Source organism: Eutrigla gurnardus, assembly GCF_963514095.1.
Source record: "Eutrigla gurnardus genome assembly, chromosome: 17".
In the NCBI taxonomy this organism is placed as follows: Eukaryota; Metazoa; Chordata; class Actinopteri; order Perciformes; family Triglidae; genus Eutrigla; species Eutrigla gurnardus.
Genome location: NC_139928.1, coordinates 15,834,913 through 15,854,323, shown reverse-complemented (window position 1 = coordinate 15,854,323; position 19,411 = coordinate 15,834,913). Strand labels below are relative to the sequence as shown.

The 19,411-nt window shown below is 48.4% G+C and overlaps 1 protein-coding gene across 3 annotated transcripts; it reads left to right on the top strand.

Annotated features, from left to right (window-relative positions):
- The first annotated feature begins 522 nt into the window (after positions 1 to 522).
- LOC311027678 (adhesion G protein-coupled receptor B1-like) lies at positions 523 to 19,272 on the top strand. 3 transcript variants are annotated; one of them, XM_084031806.1, is made up of 31 exons: positions 523 to 1,239; positions 2,115 to 2,264; positions 2,358 to 2,456; positions 2,567 to 2,731; positions 3,137 to 3,301; positions 4,315 to 4,479; positions 4,578 to 4,742; positions 4,846 to 4,947; positions 5,054 to 5,160; positions 5,253 to 5,447; positions 5,568 to 5,636; positions 6,478 to 6,586; positions 7,100 to 7,243; positions 7,327 to 7,396; positions 7,586 to 7,688; positions 8,131 to 8,174; positions 10,213 to 10,339; positions 13,509 to 13,612; positions 13,740 to 13,842; positions 13,995 to 14,145; positions 14,245 to 14,314; positions 14,410 to 14,476; positions 14,596 to 14,681; positions 14,862 to 15,033; positions 15,141 to 15,236; positions 15,356 to 15,392; positions 15,572 to 16,194; positions 16,315 to 16,350; positions 16,464 to 16,568; positions 16,806 to 16,856; positions 17,097 to 19,272. In XM_084031806.1, exons 1-31 carry the CDS (start codon positions 537 to 539, stop codon positions 17,292 to 17,294), a joined length of 4,581 nt encoding a protein of 1,526 aa, XP_083887932.1. In that variant the 5' UTR covers positions 523 to 536; the 3' UTR covers positions 17,295 to 19,272. The 3 variants fall into 3 exon arrangements, with proteins under 3 accessions (XP_083887932.1, XP_083887933.1, XP_083887931.1); XM_084031807.1 differs by having other exon boundaries at positions 2,358 to 2,458; positions 2,572 to 2,731; XM_084031805.1 differs by having other exon boundaries at positions 13,995 to 14,314.
- Positions 19,273 to 19,411: the final 139 nt, after the last annotated feature.

The window sequence follows — 19,411 nt, the reverse complement described above, 5'->3', positions numbered from 1 at the left end:
TCCGCTGTATAGGAGGAGTGTATCGCACAAATAGTGGAAGCAATAGGCGTCTGTGGTTGCCAGTGGCAATGCTTCTATGGACGTCAGTCTGACGCACATGTTTCGCAGTTCAGTGCAGTGTGTGGGAGGACAAAGCAGGAGCTCGGAGATACCAGCCTGCTGTGAAGGACTGTAATTGCAGTGCCAGCGCAATTATGTCCTGAAGAACTGGGCATTTCAGATCACTCAATCTGCCCTGAAATGCTATGATACTGATCAGAGGCAAATCCCTGATGTATAAATCTAATTTCCACACTGGGTCCAATTAAAATGCATCTCATGAATACTGTGGGGGGAAATGCATTTCATTTAGCACTCTTATCCTGCATATTTAGATAGTCGTATCATGACTGAACATTCCTCTTTTTCATTCCCTGTTTCTTTGCAGCTCGTTGATACAACTAAAGCCTACAAACAGCTCTTCAGAGGAGTTTCAGAGAACGATCTGTGCAGCAATTTGTAACAGAGTCGGAAAAACATCCACATAAGCCGACCCAATGGCGTGGTCAGCTCTTACCGGCCCCTGTGTGGCCCTCATACTGCTCTACTTCGGTTTGACCTCCTGCACTCCCTCCGGCCCCGCCTCCCCCACCTGCGCCACCCTGGAACAGAGTCGCTTCTTCGGCGTGTTCTCCTCCGCGACCACCCTGCACTCCACGCCCTGCTCCTGGACCCTGCAGAACCCCGATCCTCGCCGCTACACCGTCTACATGAAGATCACCAAGCCCACCGACTCCTGCATGCCCCGCCAGATCAAGACGTTCCAGTTCGACTCCTTCATCGAGACCTCCCGTACCTATCTGGGCATGGAGAGCTTCGACGAGGTTGTCCGGCTGTGCGACGCCTCCACCACCGTCACCTACCTGGAGTCCAGCAAGCAGTTCCTGCAGATCCGCAAGGTGGCGGCGAGAAACGGCGTGGAGATGCTGGAGGGCCAGAACGACGTCAGCGAGTTCAAGGCCGAGTTTCTGGTCGTGGGGAAGAGGAACCCAAGCATGCCCGCCTGCCAGATGCTGTGCCAGTGGCTGGAAAAGTGCCTGTCCAGTAGCACCCATGATTATCCCTGTGGCATCATGAACACACCCTGCCAGTGCTGGGAGGCCCCAAAGAGGAAGCCAGGAAGCTGCTACAGGGGCGGCGTCTATGTCGAGAAATGCCTGGCTGTTCCCAGAGACAACGGACGCGATGCTGAGATTATCAGTAAGTTTGCAACCTGTTTGAACCTAAGTGAACCCATCTGTAAGACGTGATAGAAAGTAGGAGAAAACTCTCAGGAGGTTTATCTAAACATCTCGCCTCGAAAGAAACAGAAGCAGCGTGTTCCCCTGTTTTGTAATGACATCCACGAGGCTAGATTGGGGGGTCATGTTCTCCAGGACCCTACAGCTCTGCAGGTGGTCTCCATCCCTGCTATCTCTCAGTGTTTGTCAGTTAGGAGCTGCTGAGGTTAATGATCCATGTCTGGAGAACAGCAAGCAGACGATGTGCACTCCGCCGCCACAAAGTAATGAGAAGTAAATCAAAGGTGTTGGAGGCCTCATTGGCAAGAACGCCCGATCGGCACACATCACCAGCTCTCCGAAGGCAAGCACGTTAGGTTTAACTCTTGGCAAGGAGTCTGGGCTTCGGGAGGGATAGAGGGCGTGTTTGTGTGTTGGGGTTGGGGAGGGGAGAGGGGGGGGTGGGAATTGAAAAGAGCACAAAGACCTCACAGTCAGCTGGCGGCGGAACTCGTAAGTGCGGCACTCGTGGTTGGCATAGCAACGCACCTGTCAGCCTCACACACCACTCTTCCCGCGGTTCACCGCAAGTTGTTAAAAGCAAACAATCACCGTTTCAAATGCGACGCCCATTGGGTTGAGTGCTCGGCTCCGCTCAAGAGCTCGTCCTTGCTCGTTCTCCGTACAGAAAGAAAGAATTATACTCACATGTTGTTCTCATACATAGAGGGAGTATTTGAAGACTCATGCACAATAGGTGTAGATATCAACTTAATTTCAACTAGTCATTTCTTCTGACGACATCAGTTCCAACCTTGCTCAATATCTTTTCTTCCTCATTTCCTCTTCCCTCAGAGGGCTGGGCTGGTTGGGGCCGCTGGTCCGTGTGCAGCCAGGAATGCGGCGGCGGAGTTCAGGTGCGCAGCCGGGGCTGCCAGCCCGAGGACGGCGTGTGCGCGGGAACGGTTGAAGAGGGACGGGCCTGCAACCCTCAGCCCTGCATTGGTAAGCACACCTGTCATTTAATCATTAAGCACTCGGCTGCAGCTGGCTCCCATTCAGCGAGATAATCATGCATCATGTTTCAAATTCTCTCAGGCAAAGAGCGCAGCAGGAGCCAGGGTCTGAGAGCCATCATCGGAATGAAGAGAGACAATGCTGATGATTCTACCCATGGCATTATTGCAACCCAAACAGGTGTGGGGAAGCTCTTGTTTTACAAAAAAAAAAAGTGCAACAAAGCATCTAAACTTTTACCAAGTGTTGAGGACCTGTGTGTGCTGACCCCTTAATTCATGTTCATACAGAAGAGGTTAAGACAGACGAGTGGTCCCCCTGGAGCGCGTGTTCCATCACCTGTGGAGAGGGCTGGCAGAGCCGCACCCGCGTGTGCGCTACCTCCTCCTTCACCACGCAGTGCACCGGACCCCTGCGTGAGAACCGGCCCTGCAACAACACAGCCGTCTGCCCCGGTGAGTTGCCCGCTGCCTCCTCTCTAACCTGAGCACGACAAGGGGGAGAAAGGCGAAAAAGAGAAGTGTGATCTTGAAAATGTGAATGGGCTTTTTTGTGGAACACAATGGAAGTAAAAACCCTTATTATCCCTTAATGATTTCCTGCTGCAACAGTCACAAAGGGAGACAAGTTAGAGAGGCCTTTTGAGCTTTCACACAAGGTGATTTGGAGCATGGAAAAGAGGCTGCAATTCAATATCAACCACACTAATAATGTGTGCATTTAGTCTGCCCCATCTAGTGGCGAGTTTACAATAGTGCCAATGGGGTGCAGCCTGTTAAAACCTCAAGTGAATTAAAAATACCAGTTGCACAGTTTTGTTTTTAACAAACCAATCACCCCTCTGTGTCGCCGACGTGTAGTGGATGGAGCTTGGGATGAGTGGACCCCCTGGAGCCTGTGCTCGTCCACATGCGGCCGTGGTTACCGTGACCGCACCCGCACATGCAAGCAGCCCCAGAACGGAGGAGAGCCTTGCCGCGGCCCTACGAGACAAACCAAGTTCTGCAACATCGCTGTCTGCCCAGGTGAGAGATCTTAACTTCTTGTTATTGCTGACTTTGATGATATACAGTACAATGCATACATAATTACTTGACACTTTAGCTAAGTTATTCATCCACAAGACGTGATTAAACCACTCACTGGCATCACCTCCGCAGCTACTGCAGTGGCAGGTTTGACATTGCATCTGACGCACTGGCAGAATAAAAGCCTCTGTGGGCATTTGTCAGCGCCTCTTTAATAATGACTCATGCTGTGCTTGAAGACACTCAACATATTAGAGCCTTTCTTACTGCCGCCTGCTTGTGTGCTGAAAGGATTTGACTCATTTTGAAGTCACAACTGCAGTTTTTACTGTTAGCTTTTCCCACTTGGTGTTTGATGGTAATTCTCATCACGTGTGCTTTTATTTCAAAAAGTGATTTTTCTATATTATATATTTCCTTTTCATGTTGCCATCAGCAGACGTCTTAATTGGCCACAGCTTAATTACTGTTAATGTCTGAAAGGGAGGATGGACTGTGAGGCAAAGTCATTACTGAGAGATGGTTTGGCTTTGCATTTGAAATGGAAGGACTTACTAAACTGAGTCATCCTAAATAGCCCCTTGAGCGTGATAGATTTGTTTTATTTCAACCAATTTAAATTGTTATTAAGATTCTGCTCTTTATTCCATCTATTTTATCATCTTGCAAGGCAGCATTTAGTCGTTAAATGATAGAAGTTTTTCTTTTTCTTTTCTTTTCTAGCACCAAATCAAATCTGGAATATGATGTTTTCCTGTGGTCAATCATTATTCCTTCTTAGTTATGTTTAAATGACCTTTATTAAATAATATCTCCTATAGAGTTTTTAGAGTAGCATTACTTCTCACTATCAAGATCCACATGATTTACTTTTTTATTGAAAAATGGTCTTCTCACCATAGCCGATAACTGAGTTGGTCATGTGAAATGTTTATGGCATCAGTGAGTCAGTGTTGCGATTACAGTGGCCCTCTCTCTAACTATTCTGCATATCCTCTGCTGCCCTCTAGTGGACGGATCCTGGAATGAGTGGTCTGTCTGGAGTGCATGCACTGCTTCTTGCTCCAACGGCACCATGCAGAGGATCCGGGAGTGCAACGGTCCGTCCTATGGGGGCTCCGAGTGCCACGGCAGCTGGAAAGAGTCATCAAACTGCTTCCTGAAAGAATGCCCCGGTAAAAAGGAATTCACATATTCAATAGTCAGTAGTCAGCATCCACATAAAACATCAATGGAAATGGTGTTCATGCTGTGGCGTATTCTCTGTCTTTAGTTGACGGACGCTGGCATGCGTGGACCTCCTGGGGAAGCTGCACCAAGACTTGCGGTGGAGGTTCCCAGCAGAGACAGAGGGTCTGCGAGGGGCCTTTCTTCGGCGGAGAGCCTTGCCCCGGTGAAAAGGGAGAGCAGAAGCGTTGCAATGAGAAGAGATGCCCTGGTTAGTAACTCCTATATGCTGCATAAGTGTGACCACACTCCAATACGATCCAATGAGGAAAAGAGATAACGTATCTCTCCTAATTATCCTTGTAACTTTATAGAGCCCCATGAGATCTGCCCTGAGCAGAACGATGGAGAGGTCGTGTGGAAGAAAACCCCCGCCGGAGACATGGCTGCCGTCGCCTGCCCTGCTGATGCCGCAGGTACACAGTCAGCCATATGCTTTGTCTGTTTTACTTTGTGCATGTTCTACTGTTTATCCCCCCTCCATAACGGCAACTACAAGATCGTACGCTCTCTCGTTAACAGGCCTGATTCTGCGCCGGTGCACCCTGGACGCTGTAGGTCTTGCCTCCTGGGAGAGCCCAACTCACATCAAGTGTGTCTCCAACAACTATGAGAACATTCAGATGCTGGTAAGCCCTGGAAACGTGCCCCCTGTTTTGTCCTCATACGGTTAATTTCACATCACAGATTCAGATTAACCTTCCCGACTCTTCTCCTGCAGTCGAGGGACTACAACTCCAAGGCGCAGGTGGGGCAGAGCGTAGACGGGGTCGCCGAGGTGGTTTCACGTCTGAGATTCTCCTCGGACGAAGGGGCCACGTACAGCGGCGACCTCTTGGCCGCCATGGAAGTCCTGAAGAACACCACTGAACTGTACAAGGGAACCCGGCTCAGGCTGAGCAACGCTGACGTCGAGGTAAGCTGATGATATATTGCGAAACTCTCCGGCGTGCACTTCTCTGACCTAAGATAGTTTCTAATTAAGCTCGATTTGGTATCATCTCACACCTCTCGCCTCCCTTTTAATGATCTGCAGAACTACGTCCAGACAATCAGCAACTTACTGAAGGAGGAACACCGTGACAAATGGGAAGAGGCACAGCTGGTACGTGATAAGAAAGTGTGTGTGTGAGTGCTCCAGAGTGAATATGAGCAGGGGAGCGTTGCAGTGTGAATAAATGTCAAAAGAGCCTCCTCCTCATCCGAGAGCATCCATGACTAGTGCAGTGATTAACACTCCCAAAAGCCCTTTTTTTTACTCATCCAAACAACAGATGAGAATAAGAACAAAATGACCTCAGAACATCAACCACCTGTTGAATGTACTTTCTTTAAATCGCAGCAGTGTTCCTGCTAATGGAGTCAAAGTGTAGAAAAGTTGCACTAACGTCAGACTCTGCACACGTATTTGTGCGACAAGAGAGAAGCTTCAAGGTGACAGAGAGAGAGATGAAGAGTGAGGTTGAATCATGGGAGAATCACTGCGCCCACTGTGCAATCTGTGAGTCTCTATGCCGTCCTACGTAGCGATAGGCGATTGTGAGGGGACACAGGCGAGCACATCGCATACTAGCACACACCTTGCACCCACATCGCTGCAGTTCTGCGTCAGAGACACGCAAGTCAGGCAGCCCTCCCTTTCACCGAGTGAGAGGGGAAGAAAAAAAGAGTATGAATCAACAGCCTGCCCATTTATGGCTTTAAGGAAGTCCGAGGTTGCATAGCAGCAACTGGTGTGGTTTTTTTTTCTTCTTCTTCTTTTCACTCCGAGTGCTTTGAAAGAAGCCGGACTGATAGAGAATAGGAAATCCTAATATGGGCATGTATGAGCAGTGCTCAATTATACTAATTGTGTAAATTGCATATAATGGATAAGCCCTCGGCTGCATGTTTCCCCTCTTTCTGACACGTTTCCTCTCTTCCCTTTCCTTTCGTCTTTCATCCAGATGGGCGCCAATGTTAAGGAGTTCCTCCGCCTTGTCGAGGACTTTGTGGACATGATCGGTATGCAAATGAGCGGCTTCCAGGACATTTACGAAGTCACCGAGAATTTAGGTGAGCCCTAATTTCCCCTGCCAGCTGCTCTCCGCTCGTGTGTCGAGTCAGGATGATTTGTCCTCTCGCCAGCCGGAGAGAGTGCATCAATCTTAATCCCGCTCGTGAACCCGAGTCCGTATAAGCAGCAGCAGAATGCATCAGTTACCACTTTGACACGGTGTCAAGTCCACCGGTTATACCACATTACCCGTGCCATCCCTCCCAAGATGTTGGAGTTAATGTTATATTGCGTACATATGGCCTTTTACGCGTATACTTCATCAATCTGTAAATAACTGTAAACTTCACACTCTGAGTCACTCTCTGTGACTTCTGTGACTCTTTGGACTCGGTGAGGGTGACATTCTCACAGGGTTTAATTGAGAATGGTTACATGACGCATGAAACCGAGATGTCCTTGGCATTGGTCGATTCAACACACTGTACAGGAAAGAAAAAAAAAAAAGAAAAAAAGCTGCGAGTTCTGAGTGCTGTTCACTGACGAAGCTCCTGTCCCTCAATGTTTCTCAGTGCTGAGCATCCACAAGCGGCCGACATCCACAAACTCCAACTTCACCTTCCCCGTGAAGGGCTGGAGGGGCATGCTGGACTGGGTCCGGACCTCTGAGGAGAAGATCTCGGTGTCCCGCGACGCTCTGTCCATTGAACAGGCTGGTAGGTTCAATCAGACATCATTACTACATCGACTCATGTTGGGTTTTGTGAATTTGAGTCTAAAGATTTTTTGATTATTCCAGATGGCAATGATGCTTTTGTGACCGGCATCGTCCTCTACAGAAACCTCGCCTCTATTCTGCCCTTCCAGAGGTAAGACAATTTTCCTGCTTTTATATGTGAAATATAGTATGTCGCCACCAGATGGCGCCACTCATTTACTTTTATATTCCCTTCCTCTCTCATATGTAAGGCCTCACATATACCCACCGTGCACATACTCATACAACCATAACGTCTCAAATGGACGACACTGATGGGCATTTTTCTCTCCCTCCGCAGTAACACCACCCTGCTCAACTCCAAGGTGGTGACGGTGATCGTCAAGCCCACGCCGGCTCTCCTGTCCACCCCCGTCGAGATCGAGTTCCCCCACCTTCACAACGTAAGTCTCTAATGGAGCCTTCACGGGAAAAAAATACCAACCCCCCCCCCCCTCCGGGTGTTTGCTCACCGCGGTGCACACACCCTGACATTCTGTTGACATTTGCAGTTGACACTGTGACTTTTTACTTCTACTTGTGTCGGCTGGAGCCCCGGCAAAGATCACAGCCGAACCCAACAGTCGGTCGGCGATGATGAGAAAAGCATGCACAGTAATTAGTCCCTGCAGCCGATAAGAAGCCGTTTTTAGTTTTTTTTTTTTTGTAAGTGTATTACGGGGGAGGGTGGCGAGAACGTGTGAGCAGGTGGCTGGCAGCAAGTTGTTGCATCTCACACATTTATAGTACGCCACCCCCCAACCTACACATTTCCCTTTTTCTCTGCAGAGACTCCTCACACTGACTTCTCCATCTGCCTCTCTCTTTTTTTTTCTCTCTTTGTAGGGCACCACCAATGAGACGTGCCTCTCCTGGGACGAGAGCGAAACGTAAGTGTTGACCACGGTTGTTTTTCTGTCTTGGATGTGCGTGTGACCATCACTCAAGTATATTTTCTGTCCGGGGTGGCCTTGTAAGCTCATGTCAGTCATACATCTGTCACAGGAACATACAACCCCCCTCACCATCATACCTACACCAGAGAGAGAGCAATAAAGTTCCATTTTCCATGTCAGTCATTGCTGACAAGGAGGACAAAGCAGCCACAACATGTTGACCCATCTCTCCCAGCCAGAAGCGCCGGGCCTCCCTCGGCTGTCTGACACACTTTACTGCATGACACATGGACTTAAATGACATCCGCAGTGATCCTCGGTGGTTGTAGCTGAGTGACACTCCACTTCGATCCGGCAGTCTCCCTGCGAGACCGAACCGGAAAAAAAACACACACACAGGCATCACTTCCAGCCTTGTATGCATCAGTGAATAAACTCATGGCGGCGTCCCTATAGGTCACACGGCAGGGCGTCGATCTAAAGACAATGGCGGCTGTCCCTCCCTCACCTCTTAAGTTGGCGTTCATGTGTCACCGCCGGGGTTAATGGGTACGACGCGTGGGGGGAGTTTTTAAAGATGCTCAGATGCATTTGAATGACTTACGACAGTACGCTCCTCTTGGCCTGGATCAATCTGCCCACGGCTACTCTGCCCTCCTGGAGAATACACAGGTGGACCATTTGCATTTAGATAGATTTGTACACTTGTGGACGGATAAGAAATGAACACACACACACACACACACACACACACACCTTTTTACATAAACAGAGTCCGAGCATAAGCAACAGCAAAAGTGAGTCGAAGGAGAAAACATTATACAGTCGGAAGAAGGGCAATGTGCCTCGAGTCAAATTAGATTCATTTCTGACAGCGGATGTGATTAATGGCAGGGTAGAGACGGAAGAGAGGAGGGAGCTCTTGGCTGATGGCAGAGTCTGGGGTCAGTGCTTCTTTGCAGAGCTGCATATGTCTGATCACAGGAACTGCTCCATTAGCTCCTCCGCCAGTGAACTTTAACCAGATGGATACAGATAAAAATGCTCTGCAGCTTTTTGTGAGCGAAGATAGGGAACAAATGACGGGGAGCGATAGGACGGACAGGCTCGAAATGTACGAATCGCAGGGCCACACATGCCTTTTTTGGCTCACTTTGCATCACGCGACATTTCACCCGTCTGCATGATACGGCGGCTCGGGCACAACGCGCATTAAACCGTGCAGCCAAGCCTGCTTAGATGCCATCACAGTTAACTGCCCCGCGGCCGAGCCCACCCCCCCAGTGACACCGTGCACCAGGCCGAACCTGCTGGCCACGATGCCCCTCTGTATTCACCAGCCTGAGCCCGAGGACGCTGCTCATCCGCTGCTAGGAGTTTACACACAAAAGCATGATATATCTGCTGTAGATTCAGTCATCACACTATAAGTGCGTCTACCATGAATCTTATGGATTGTACTTCCTGCTTGGAAGGGTACAGTCAGGATATTTGTGCATGTTATTCCAAAATCCACTTCCGTTTTGTTTTGGATTGTGTCAACACAAACAGTTGGAGAGTGTAGATTTCCTCACTGTGGATAAATCATAATTCATAGTCTTCACATCCCCCAACACCCCCCTCTTCTCTTCTAAAAGAGGGAACACACTGTCCTTTGTCCCCCCCCCCCCCCCCCCCCAGTACACAGGGCAAGTGTTGCCAATCATCTTATGTCTTCACCCTCACAAGGAATGATACACATTATGCTAATAATGATATTTATGAAGGCCTATCATCATTCATCATGGCGTAGATGGCTATAAATCACATACAATGTGAAAGGCCATGAAATATGTCCATGCAACCCAGGTTCTATCAAAATATAAATATCATTAAATATCATATGTGATATAACAATGTGTGTTCTTGGCTTTTCAATGTGTTTTTCACACTAAATCCTGTGAAGAAATGTCATTAAGAGACAGTGACATGAGAGATTTGTCAGATGTCTCCTCTCCTAACCCGTCCTTTCTCTCCCTCCTTCCCTGTGCAGTTCCTCTCTGCTCGGGTCTTGGTCTGCGCGGAGCTGCAGAGCGGTCCCCGTTCATTCATTCAGAACCAAATGCGTGTGTGACAGCCTCTCCACCTTCGCCATTTTAGCGCGCGTCAACTTCGACTCGGTAAGTCTTATATCTTTTAACAATGTGCGTGTTTTTTTTTATCTCAAACATTCGTCTTGAATGTTTCGTGTGTGTGTGTGTGTGTGTGTGTGTGTGTGCGGTGCATTGTGAACGTGTTGTTTTCGAGCGGGTTTGCTGTAGCGCTGCCTGCCAGCAGCTCTTTGTCTCCGTGCAGGTGCCGCTGATCGGGGAACAGCCCGGCTGTCTTATAATAACCGAGCAACATGTTGATATGAAGGAATTTGCATTTAGGGTTGTTGTTTTTTTTTTTTTGACGAATTGCGATTGTGCGCGAGCGCGTTAATTGGTGTTAATTTGCTTGCAATCAGCTGCATAATCGACCGAATACACGTTTATCACACCTTTATGGGGGGAACAGTTTATGTGGTTGCTTGCATGGAAAAAAAGAAACGATTATCCGACTATTATCTCTCGAAATGACTTATTTTTTTTTTTTTTTTTTTTTTTGATTATCGTGTAATCTGGTTTTGCATTTAATGTCTGATTATGCATGCATTTTGAATAATGCGTGTCACATTAGAGAGTTAGTGCAGAGGAACGTGCCTTTTGTTACCGAAACATTTAGTCATTACGCATCCATGTAGGCTATTTCATGCGCAAAGACAATGTGTAATTTCCCCCCCGTAGACTGTGTTGCCTCTCGAGCTGCTCGTTCGCCAGTTGCCGTGGCAACGGCTTCTGCAGCGCAAAACTCGGCCTGTGTGATTTTTTTGATAACTGAGATGATGAGGGGGGGGGGGACACACACACACACGTCTCTTATCTGGACAGCCCGAGGACAGAGGACATGGTCTGTCCAGTTCTGCTGCTGCTGCACTAAATACAAAACAATCAACAGATGTCTATTAGTTTGAGCAACAAAAAAGGTGCATTTCTACATTATTGAGTGTGCAGCTGGAGAATTTGGACTGCAGTGTTTTAAGCCCATATAGTCTCCTGCTTTTCTTTCTCCCTAACCTGTTGTTTACATGCTAGATTTGTCTCGCTGTTGCCAGTCCGACCAGCACCTCCCATATTTGTTATAGGCTGCACATACCCCCTCCCTTCAACCGCCCGCAACAGTAAAAAGGCAGCTGCACCAATCATTCCAGTCTGCCAGTATCTCTGAATTCTCGATTACACCTCCTCCCCCCTCCTCCCCTCTTCCTCATCCTTCTCCTCCTCCCTCCTCTTTGGCCACAGCAGCAAGCCTGAAAATGCCAGAGAGGCGGTCCAATGAGAGACAGACATTTGGTAATGCATTGATGCCCCCTCCCTCCCCTCCCTTTCTAGCCATCCTTTGATGTGCTCCGTGGACGTTTTCAATAACGTCTTCCTACCAGCCTTATGAGGAACGCCATAAGAAGTGAGAGAGCGACGGGGAGGTGTGGAAAAACAGCGAGATACCGCAGTGTTAGCTCTCATTCGATGCGGGCCCATTTCAGGAGTCCTGAAGCATCATGTGTGTTGGAAGCGTAACGTTCCAGGGGAACAGCCCACACACTCAGAACAACAGATGCCCTTGACCACTGGGCTAATCAATAAAAACAGTAGAAAAATCCAAATTATTTAAGGGTTTCTCTGCACATTTGTTTCGAAATGAGAACATGGGATTCGGTCAAGGACAGGCAGAAGACATGCATCATATTTAGGTCAAACTGGCTGTCTGGATTTCACTCCGAGGCCCATGGTGCAGGCATCAACCCAGATATAGAGACCGGGAAGAGAGGGAACAGAACATACTGTATCGCCCTTGTTATTTTTTTTTTATTTTTTTTTCATTCCCCAGACTCTGTAATGGCTGAAGCAAAAAGACAGCTCACCGCTCTGCTATCTGCCATCTGTTTTGGGGCGCTTCTGATGTAGTTGGATAGATTTGGAAACAAATTTGCCACACTAAATTAGTCTTTGGCCGCCGTAGGCTGGACTTCACCAGCTGTGCTTTGGATATCCGACGAGCCAACGTGCGGCACATATAGAGACGGAGAGAATATCATTTAAAGCTCAGTGTTGCTTCATTTAAATCCACTATCAACAATGGCGAGCCATGCTTCACATGCGCTTGTAATATAAAGATTTATGGCCATCATAAATCAAATGAAGGCCAAAGCGTTGTCTATTTCTTTCCCCTTTCTCTGTGCTAATATGATACCTGCAGATTTATTATATCTGAGGACATTTTCTCACTCACCTTTTTGGAGCCATTCTCACCTTTTTTTCCCCCATTTACCAAAAATACAATCGCACATTTGTCGAGGAGGGAGTCTTCATCCTTTTCATCCGGCTCACACACTTTTGTGGTGATAACAACCTGATCAGAGGTGTTAGATTAACTCGGAGCAGCATTAAAGCCACCGGAGTATGTGTGAGACGGATTATGGACGCGGTGAAACCACACAATTAGCTGCTGGAGGGGTTTCACACCTGTGTTTTAGCCGGGCAGTGAGGGCTTTGGCGAGTCTCTGAGATTCGTGTGTGTTCGGCGGTGACCCGTCTTCCCCTCCGGGTGACTGAGCAGCAGGGAAGACGGGCAAAAGGCAATCCCTCCCCTTGTTTCCTCCCTCCCACCAGAGGGTCGGTGCCGTTTTGAAACACGGGGCGGTCTCCGCCGCCGGCAGTGGCAGGCGCTAAGCTGCTGTCAGGGATCAGGAGGGCAGGTGGTGGCAGATTAATGCACAGGTGATAATGGTCCACCTGTCCACTCGTGCTGGGACGGGTGAGGAGCTGCTCTACGGCAAAGAGGGGGGGGGGGAACATGATGATTAGAAGGTTGCTGTAGCAGCTCAAACTAATGACTGAACACAGCAACCCCTCTGAACTGCCCCTGGGAATTGCCCCCCCCCCTCTTTGCTTAGTGGGGAGATACATGTGCAGTATCCTCCTTGCCTCATTTGCTGACTCAAAAGCTCGGTGGAGAACCGCAGTGACCCTGACCATTTGTTTAGTTTGCCGCTCCATCTTTCTGACATGTTCACCTTGGGGTCACCTTGCCTCAGCCGTGGCCTGATTGTGCCATTCAACTGTCTGCCTACAGGGAGCTGTCTGCTCTTCCAGATAGCACACGCCCAGCGGCTTCACTGGTGTGTGTGTTCGTGTGTGTGTGTCTCTGCATGAATGTGTTTTGTAATCAGCTCTAAGAGGCATATTTGGTCTTGTCTCCTCTCTGTAGATCATGGACAAGGCACTGCTCCCGTCCGTGACTCTCATTGTTGGCTGTGGGGTCTCCTCTCTCACCCTGCTGCTCCTCATCATCATCTACGTCTCCGTGTGGAAGTAAGTGACCCCACCGTCGAAGTCGGCCTCTCACGTTATACGCCGTGTGCTCTGGTTTTTCCTCTCCCTCTCTCCTCAGCCTGCTCATCCCTAATTCGTACCTTTTTTTCCCCTCCCAAACCTCCAGGTACATCCGCTCCGAGCGCTCTGTTATCCTCATCAACTTCTGCCTCTCCATCATATGCTCCAATGCCCTCATTCTCATCGGACAAACTCAGGCTCGCAACAAGGTAAGGCACTTTTTCCCAGCCAATCCCGACCTCTCTCTTTTTAAAACCCCTCTCTGAAACCCGCTTTGGGGATTTATTATTTTTTTCCCGAAGCAGCAGCGCCACTGACACAGATTGCCTCCCTATCTCCCCTTCCCTCTGGCCTCCCACAGGTGGTGTGCACTCTCGTGGCCGCCCTCCTGCATTTCTTCTTCCTCTCCTCTTTCTGCTGGGTGCTGACAGAAGCTTGGCAGTCCTACATGGCTGTCACTGGTCGTCTGCGCAACCGAATCATCCGCAAGCGCTTCTTGTGTTTAGGCTGGGGTAAGAGCGGCTGTCTATATGCTTTTTTTTTTCACCTCCCTCACCCTTTTATCCTGTCGGGTTCTAACTTTCCCCTCTTGCGTATCTTCTGTCTTGCAGGCCTTCCTGCTCTGGTGGTGGCTGTGTCTGTGGGTTTCACCAAGGCTAAGGGATACGGCACCGTCAACTAGTGAGTTTAATCTCAACCTGCCTTTTCTCTTTTCCCTGCATTTTCTGTCTTTCCTTAGCTCGAGCATTAATATTCCTTCTCACTCCCGTTTCTAGCTGCTGGCTGTCTCTCGAGGGCGGACTCCTCTACTCCTTTGTCGGCCCCGCCGCAGCTGTTGTTTTGGTACGCATTCTTGACTTTGGCATCCCAGTCCATCACTAAACGCAGTCTGTTTGTATAAATGCATTACCTATTATTACATTGTCTCATCCATTTTTCCCCCCCTCCCCTTGCAAACACAGGTGAACATGGTCATTGGTATTCTGGTCTTCAACAAGCTGGTATCCAAGGACGGCATCACCGACGTGAAGCTGAAGGAGAGAGCCGGGTAGGTCTTATTGATCTCCTGCGTACGCCAGAGTATTGTGCTTATCGCCCTCATCAGTGCCATTACAGGTGTATTGATGATGTGCTTTGATATCGAGCCTCACAATCAACGCAGCAGGAGGGGACGGAGCTCTTTGCCGACGTGTGATTCTAATCTGTGGTTTTTCCTCTCGCCCTGCAGAGCATCGCTGTGGAGCTCCTGCGTGGTTCTGCCCCTCTTGGCCCTCACCTGGATGTCTGCCGTCCTGGCCGTCACCGACCGCCGCTCCGCCCTCTTCCAGATCCTCTTTGCCGTCTTCGACTCTCTGGAGGGTTTCATCATTGTCATGGTGCACTGCATCCTGCGTAGAGAGGTGAGGCAAAAAGAGAATTCAAATAGTTCTCGCTGGTTGTTTTTCCTTGATGTTACGTGAGCTGTGATGCGAAGGCAATTTCCTGAAGTTTTCCCTCCATCCATTAGGTTCAAGAAGCCGTAAAGTGCAGAGTAGTTGACCGCAAGGACGACGGCAATGGAGACTCTGGCAGTTCCCTTCACAATGGACACTCCCAGCTTATGGTAAATTTCTTGGCTTATTGCCTTTTTAATGTCTTAAGTGCCTCTTGCATTTTGTCCCTAAATGAATATGTGCATACATTACGTGCACTGATAGAACATTTTTATTCTTTTATCACCAGACTGATAACGTAAAGGATGGCGATTCGAGCAGACAAGGTGAGACCCCCTTTCAGCCTTTTTTCCCTCGTGCTCTTAACCATTTTTCCATTTGTGATTTCTGTGAGCCTTGCACTTAAAACTGATCGCGCATAAAAAGGGAACATATTTATTGCACTAATTTTTCAGGCGACGCATGCTTCATTATTGTTTTTCAACTCTCTCATTTTTCCTAAAAGGAATGAAGAGCTCCTCCGAGGAGAAAATGCCCCCTCCTCAGCTGCCCCTTCCCATGGGCTCCAACTTCCACACCCTGCCATCCAAGCCCAGTAAGAGCCACATGCAGGCGGTTCCCGAATACTCCAGCCACACCCTCACCCTGAAGAGGGAGAAGAGCCGCCTGGCAGGAGGAGTCGACCCCACCTGCGGGAAACCCGTGTACGTCTGTGAAGGGGAGCTTTTCAAGCAGCTGGACGCCGATCTCGCTCGGGCCCAGGCCGAGGGGAGCATCTCCGACGGCAGCAGCTACGTCCTCATGCCCAACACCACCTCCACCCTGAGGTCCAAGCCCAAGGACGACCCCACCAAATACAACATCAGCGTGGAGCAACTGCCCCAGGCCCGGCTGATGCACCTCAGCGGGCCCTTCGCCGAGCCCCAGGCTGCCTTTGGGATCAAGTCGATCCCCATGGACCAGGTCAGCGTGTCGTACTCGGAGAGGGACTCGCCCATCCAGAACATCCACAACATGTCCAGCGAGTCTCACATCACCCACAGCAGCTTGGAGAACACCTTCGAGTCCATGAACTCCATGATGTCCAAGAGTGAGACCATCTCCACGCTGTCCATGAGCTCCTTGGAGGTAAGAGGGTGGAATAGTGCGACCTCTTACAGAATAGTTGTGTGATGCATTCTTGTGCGTTGTTTCTTACATGGAACTGAAACTAAACCAGCATTCTTTGTCTTTTTGTGTTCTTTGCAGAGACAGAAATCCCGATATGCTGAGTTGGACTTCGAGGTAAATATAGTTTGTAATCTGGCTATTGAATGCATTATAAATGTCACGTGATGTATTGTAGCAAGTGTTAAAATTTTGAGAATAACATTTTTTTTCTTCTTTGTCCTCCCTAGAAAATAATGCACACAAAGAAACGCCACCAGAACATGTTCCAGGACCTAAACAGGAAGCTGCATCACGCCGAGAAAGACAGAGAGTCACCTGCTTCCGACAGCAAGGTAACCTATCAATACGGATATTCTGCTCGTCATCCATTCCCACAAACATTCATTTCAGGAGACGACCGAAACATACTGGGAAATCTAACAGAGGCAGTTTTAATGTTAAAAAGAGATTCTTCTTATAATGTGCAAATGACCTTCTGAAACAACCAGTGATGTTTGCTTTGAACCACGGTTGTCGGTTACCTTGAGGTCATTTGACTAAGGATGTATTTTCTTCCTTCCTTCTTACAGTCTGTGAGATGGAGTGTGTCTTCAGGAGGAAGTGACAAAACGAACCACAGTGTGAGTGTTTATATACAAACTCACGATCTCTGCCTTATAAACCAGACACACAACCAGATATGACACTCGCCTCAAGGAGGAATAATTTCCCCAAATGGCAACATGACTTTCATTATTAGAAAAAAATCACCTCTGATGTAAATGAAGCCCATTTCATTATTTTTTTGATTGAATCAGGAAATTGCTCAAGGCTGATGGCCGACACCAGCATTAAAGTTCCTCCTCTTTGTGCCTCAACAGGACAAACAGCAGGGTCCTCTGGAGAGGCCGTGGGAGGGAGTCCGGGGGATCCAGCAGTCGCCCCCCGCATGGGTGCGTAAAGACCTGGAGCCCCTAGCCGCCTCGCCTCTGGAGCTGCACTCTGTCGAGTGGGAGAAGGCCGTCACCACCATCCCCCTGGTGGGGCAGGACATCATCGACCTGCAGACAGAGGTCTGAGGGGAAGGAGGGGGGCTAGAGAAGCCACCCGATTTCACCTTGTTCACCTTTTTGCTTTGGTAATGGGATCCTGAATGGATAGAGTATAGAGGAATCCAAGAATGGGAGAAAGTAGGTCCCAGAATCAATGTCTTCACCCCTCAACGAGAGCAGGAAGGAAGGGAGAGATGGAGGAGAGGATGCGGCGGCTGCAGTGATGAGCTGTTTGATGTAGCTTCTCTGTGTGGACTTAAAGCATCTCGTGTCAGAGTGCTGTGAAGGGTTAGCTGAGAGATCAGTGGTTTCCACGGTCCAGGACTGGCCGTGGCTCCGTCGATGCTTCACTGGGAGATTCCTGAACTCCTCAGCCTGGGTTCAGAAGATGTGGTCGACATGTCTGTGCTTCTAGTTTCCTTCAACTCGACTTTGGAGAAAAAATGAGTTCACGTAAATGCGGTTTGTCATCCCTCCTTCTAAGGGAGAACGACCGTAAACTCTCGGCTGCTTCTCTTCCAGCCACGTTACCTTCCAAAATAGAACACGGCAAGAGAGCATAAGGGACCCGTTTCAATCCAACACTGCACTTTTGTACATGGGCGCACACATTTTGTGTTTGTGGGTTCATTTTTCATTTTTTTTTCTGTGTTTTTGTTTTGTACTGCTTCAAACCTTGAACTGCTTCAAACAGCCTGAAATGAGCCTCATCCACGAGACTCTGTACTGACAATATAACTCCTCAACTGGAGGGCAGGCTTCATCGTAGTGCTGTTATCGCCATGGTTATTATTATTCCAATGATTACTGATTATCATTGTTAGTGTCATTATTGAGTTTATATCCTATATTTTGATTTTTCATCCCAGTCACGCACAATTTCTATTGTTTTTGTGCCGTGACCTCCAACATTAAGCTAAAAAAAAAGATCAATACATCTTTAATGTGTTGTGAGCCCATACGGACTGCATCGGGACAAACATACCGAGTGGTGATGGAGGTTGATAGTTACCCAAAAAAATGTCCTGGTTTCTCCAGCATTCTGCTTCAAAACCAAAACACCAGCACCGGGAGGAACACAGACTCTCACACAGGAAGAGCAGTGCACTCTGGGGGAAAACGCTGGGTGGAAAATGTGAGGCGTTTTGTGGGAGGGGGGGGAGGATACAACCACCCCTCCCTCCTCTCAGCTGGCACAAGAGGCAGGCTCTTCCATATCGTACATGTGGATTCAAGGGTTCAGCGAGACCGCACATCATCGCCCTTTTGTTTCTCAGCCTTGCAGGACTCTTTGGACAGAGCAGAGGCTCCCGGCGCCGTGATGACTTCCAGTGCGCCGCCGGGGTCCTCGAGACTTTCAACACATTTTGTGTTTTCAGCCATCAGCGTGAAATAGTTCAATATGATGGGCGCTTGATGCTCAAGCAAGACTGATCATGATTTCGGCAGAATTTTTTCTTACCAACGTTTCAACACTTTTTCTACCATTTTCCTCATATTTACGGAGCATATAGATGCTTTCTGAGAATATCGTGTGACAAATCTGTATTAGTAATTCAAGGAATTTATTCACTAGGGATTTGTTAGCACAAGACTCCATATTTGGAGCTCTATATGTGACAGGTAGATAATTGTACTTCTATAAAGCAGATATTATATAGAATGAATGATAGCCTATGAATATAAACTGTGCTTCAGGATATTTGTTATTACTCCCCGCTGTGTAGCGATGGGTAATTGAACCTCACGTCTTCTGTAACTGTGTTTTTGATAACCTTGTCAGTAACTCAGTAGTATGTACTACCAGCCAAATCCCCCCCCCCCCCCCCCCCCCCTGTCCGTTCAAATTCCTTTGTCCTACTGGATTCATACCTCGAGTTACTTGTACGGAAGAACCATTTGTATTCTCTTGTCACAACTTTGTTTATTATGTTCTGTTTTACCTCCTGTATATGTACAGTTTTCACAGCACAAAATGAATGTGACTTATTTCTAATAAAAAACACATCTATATTACATGAAGACGTTGATCCTCGATCATTGGTGGGTAGAAACCGTTAGAATGGAGAAACTTAAATCTGAGTCGGGACAACTGAACAAACAACTTCTCCTGCAAACATCCCAAGCCTCAACAAATACCGAAA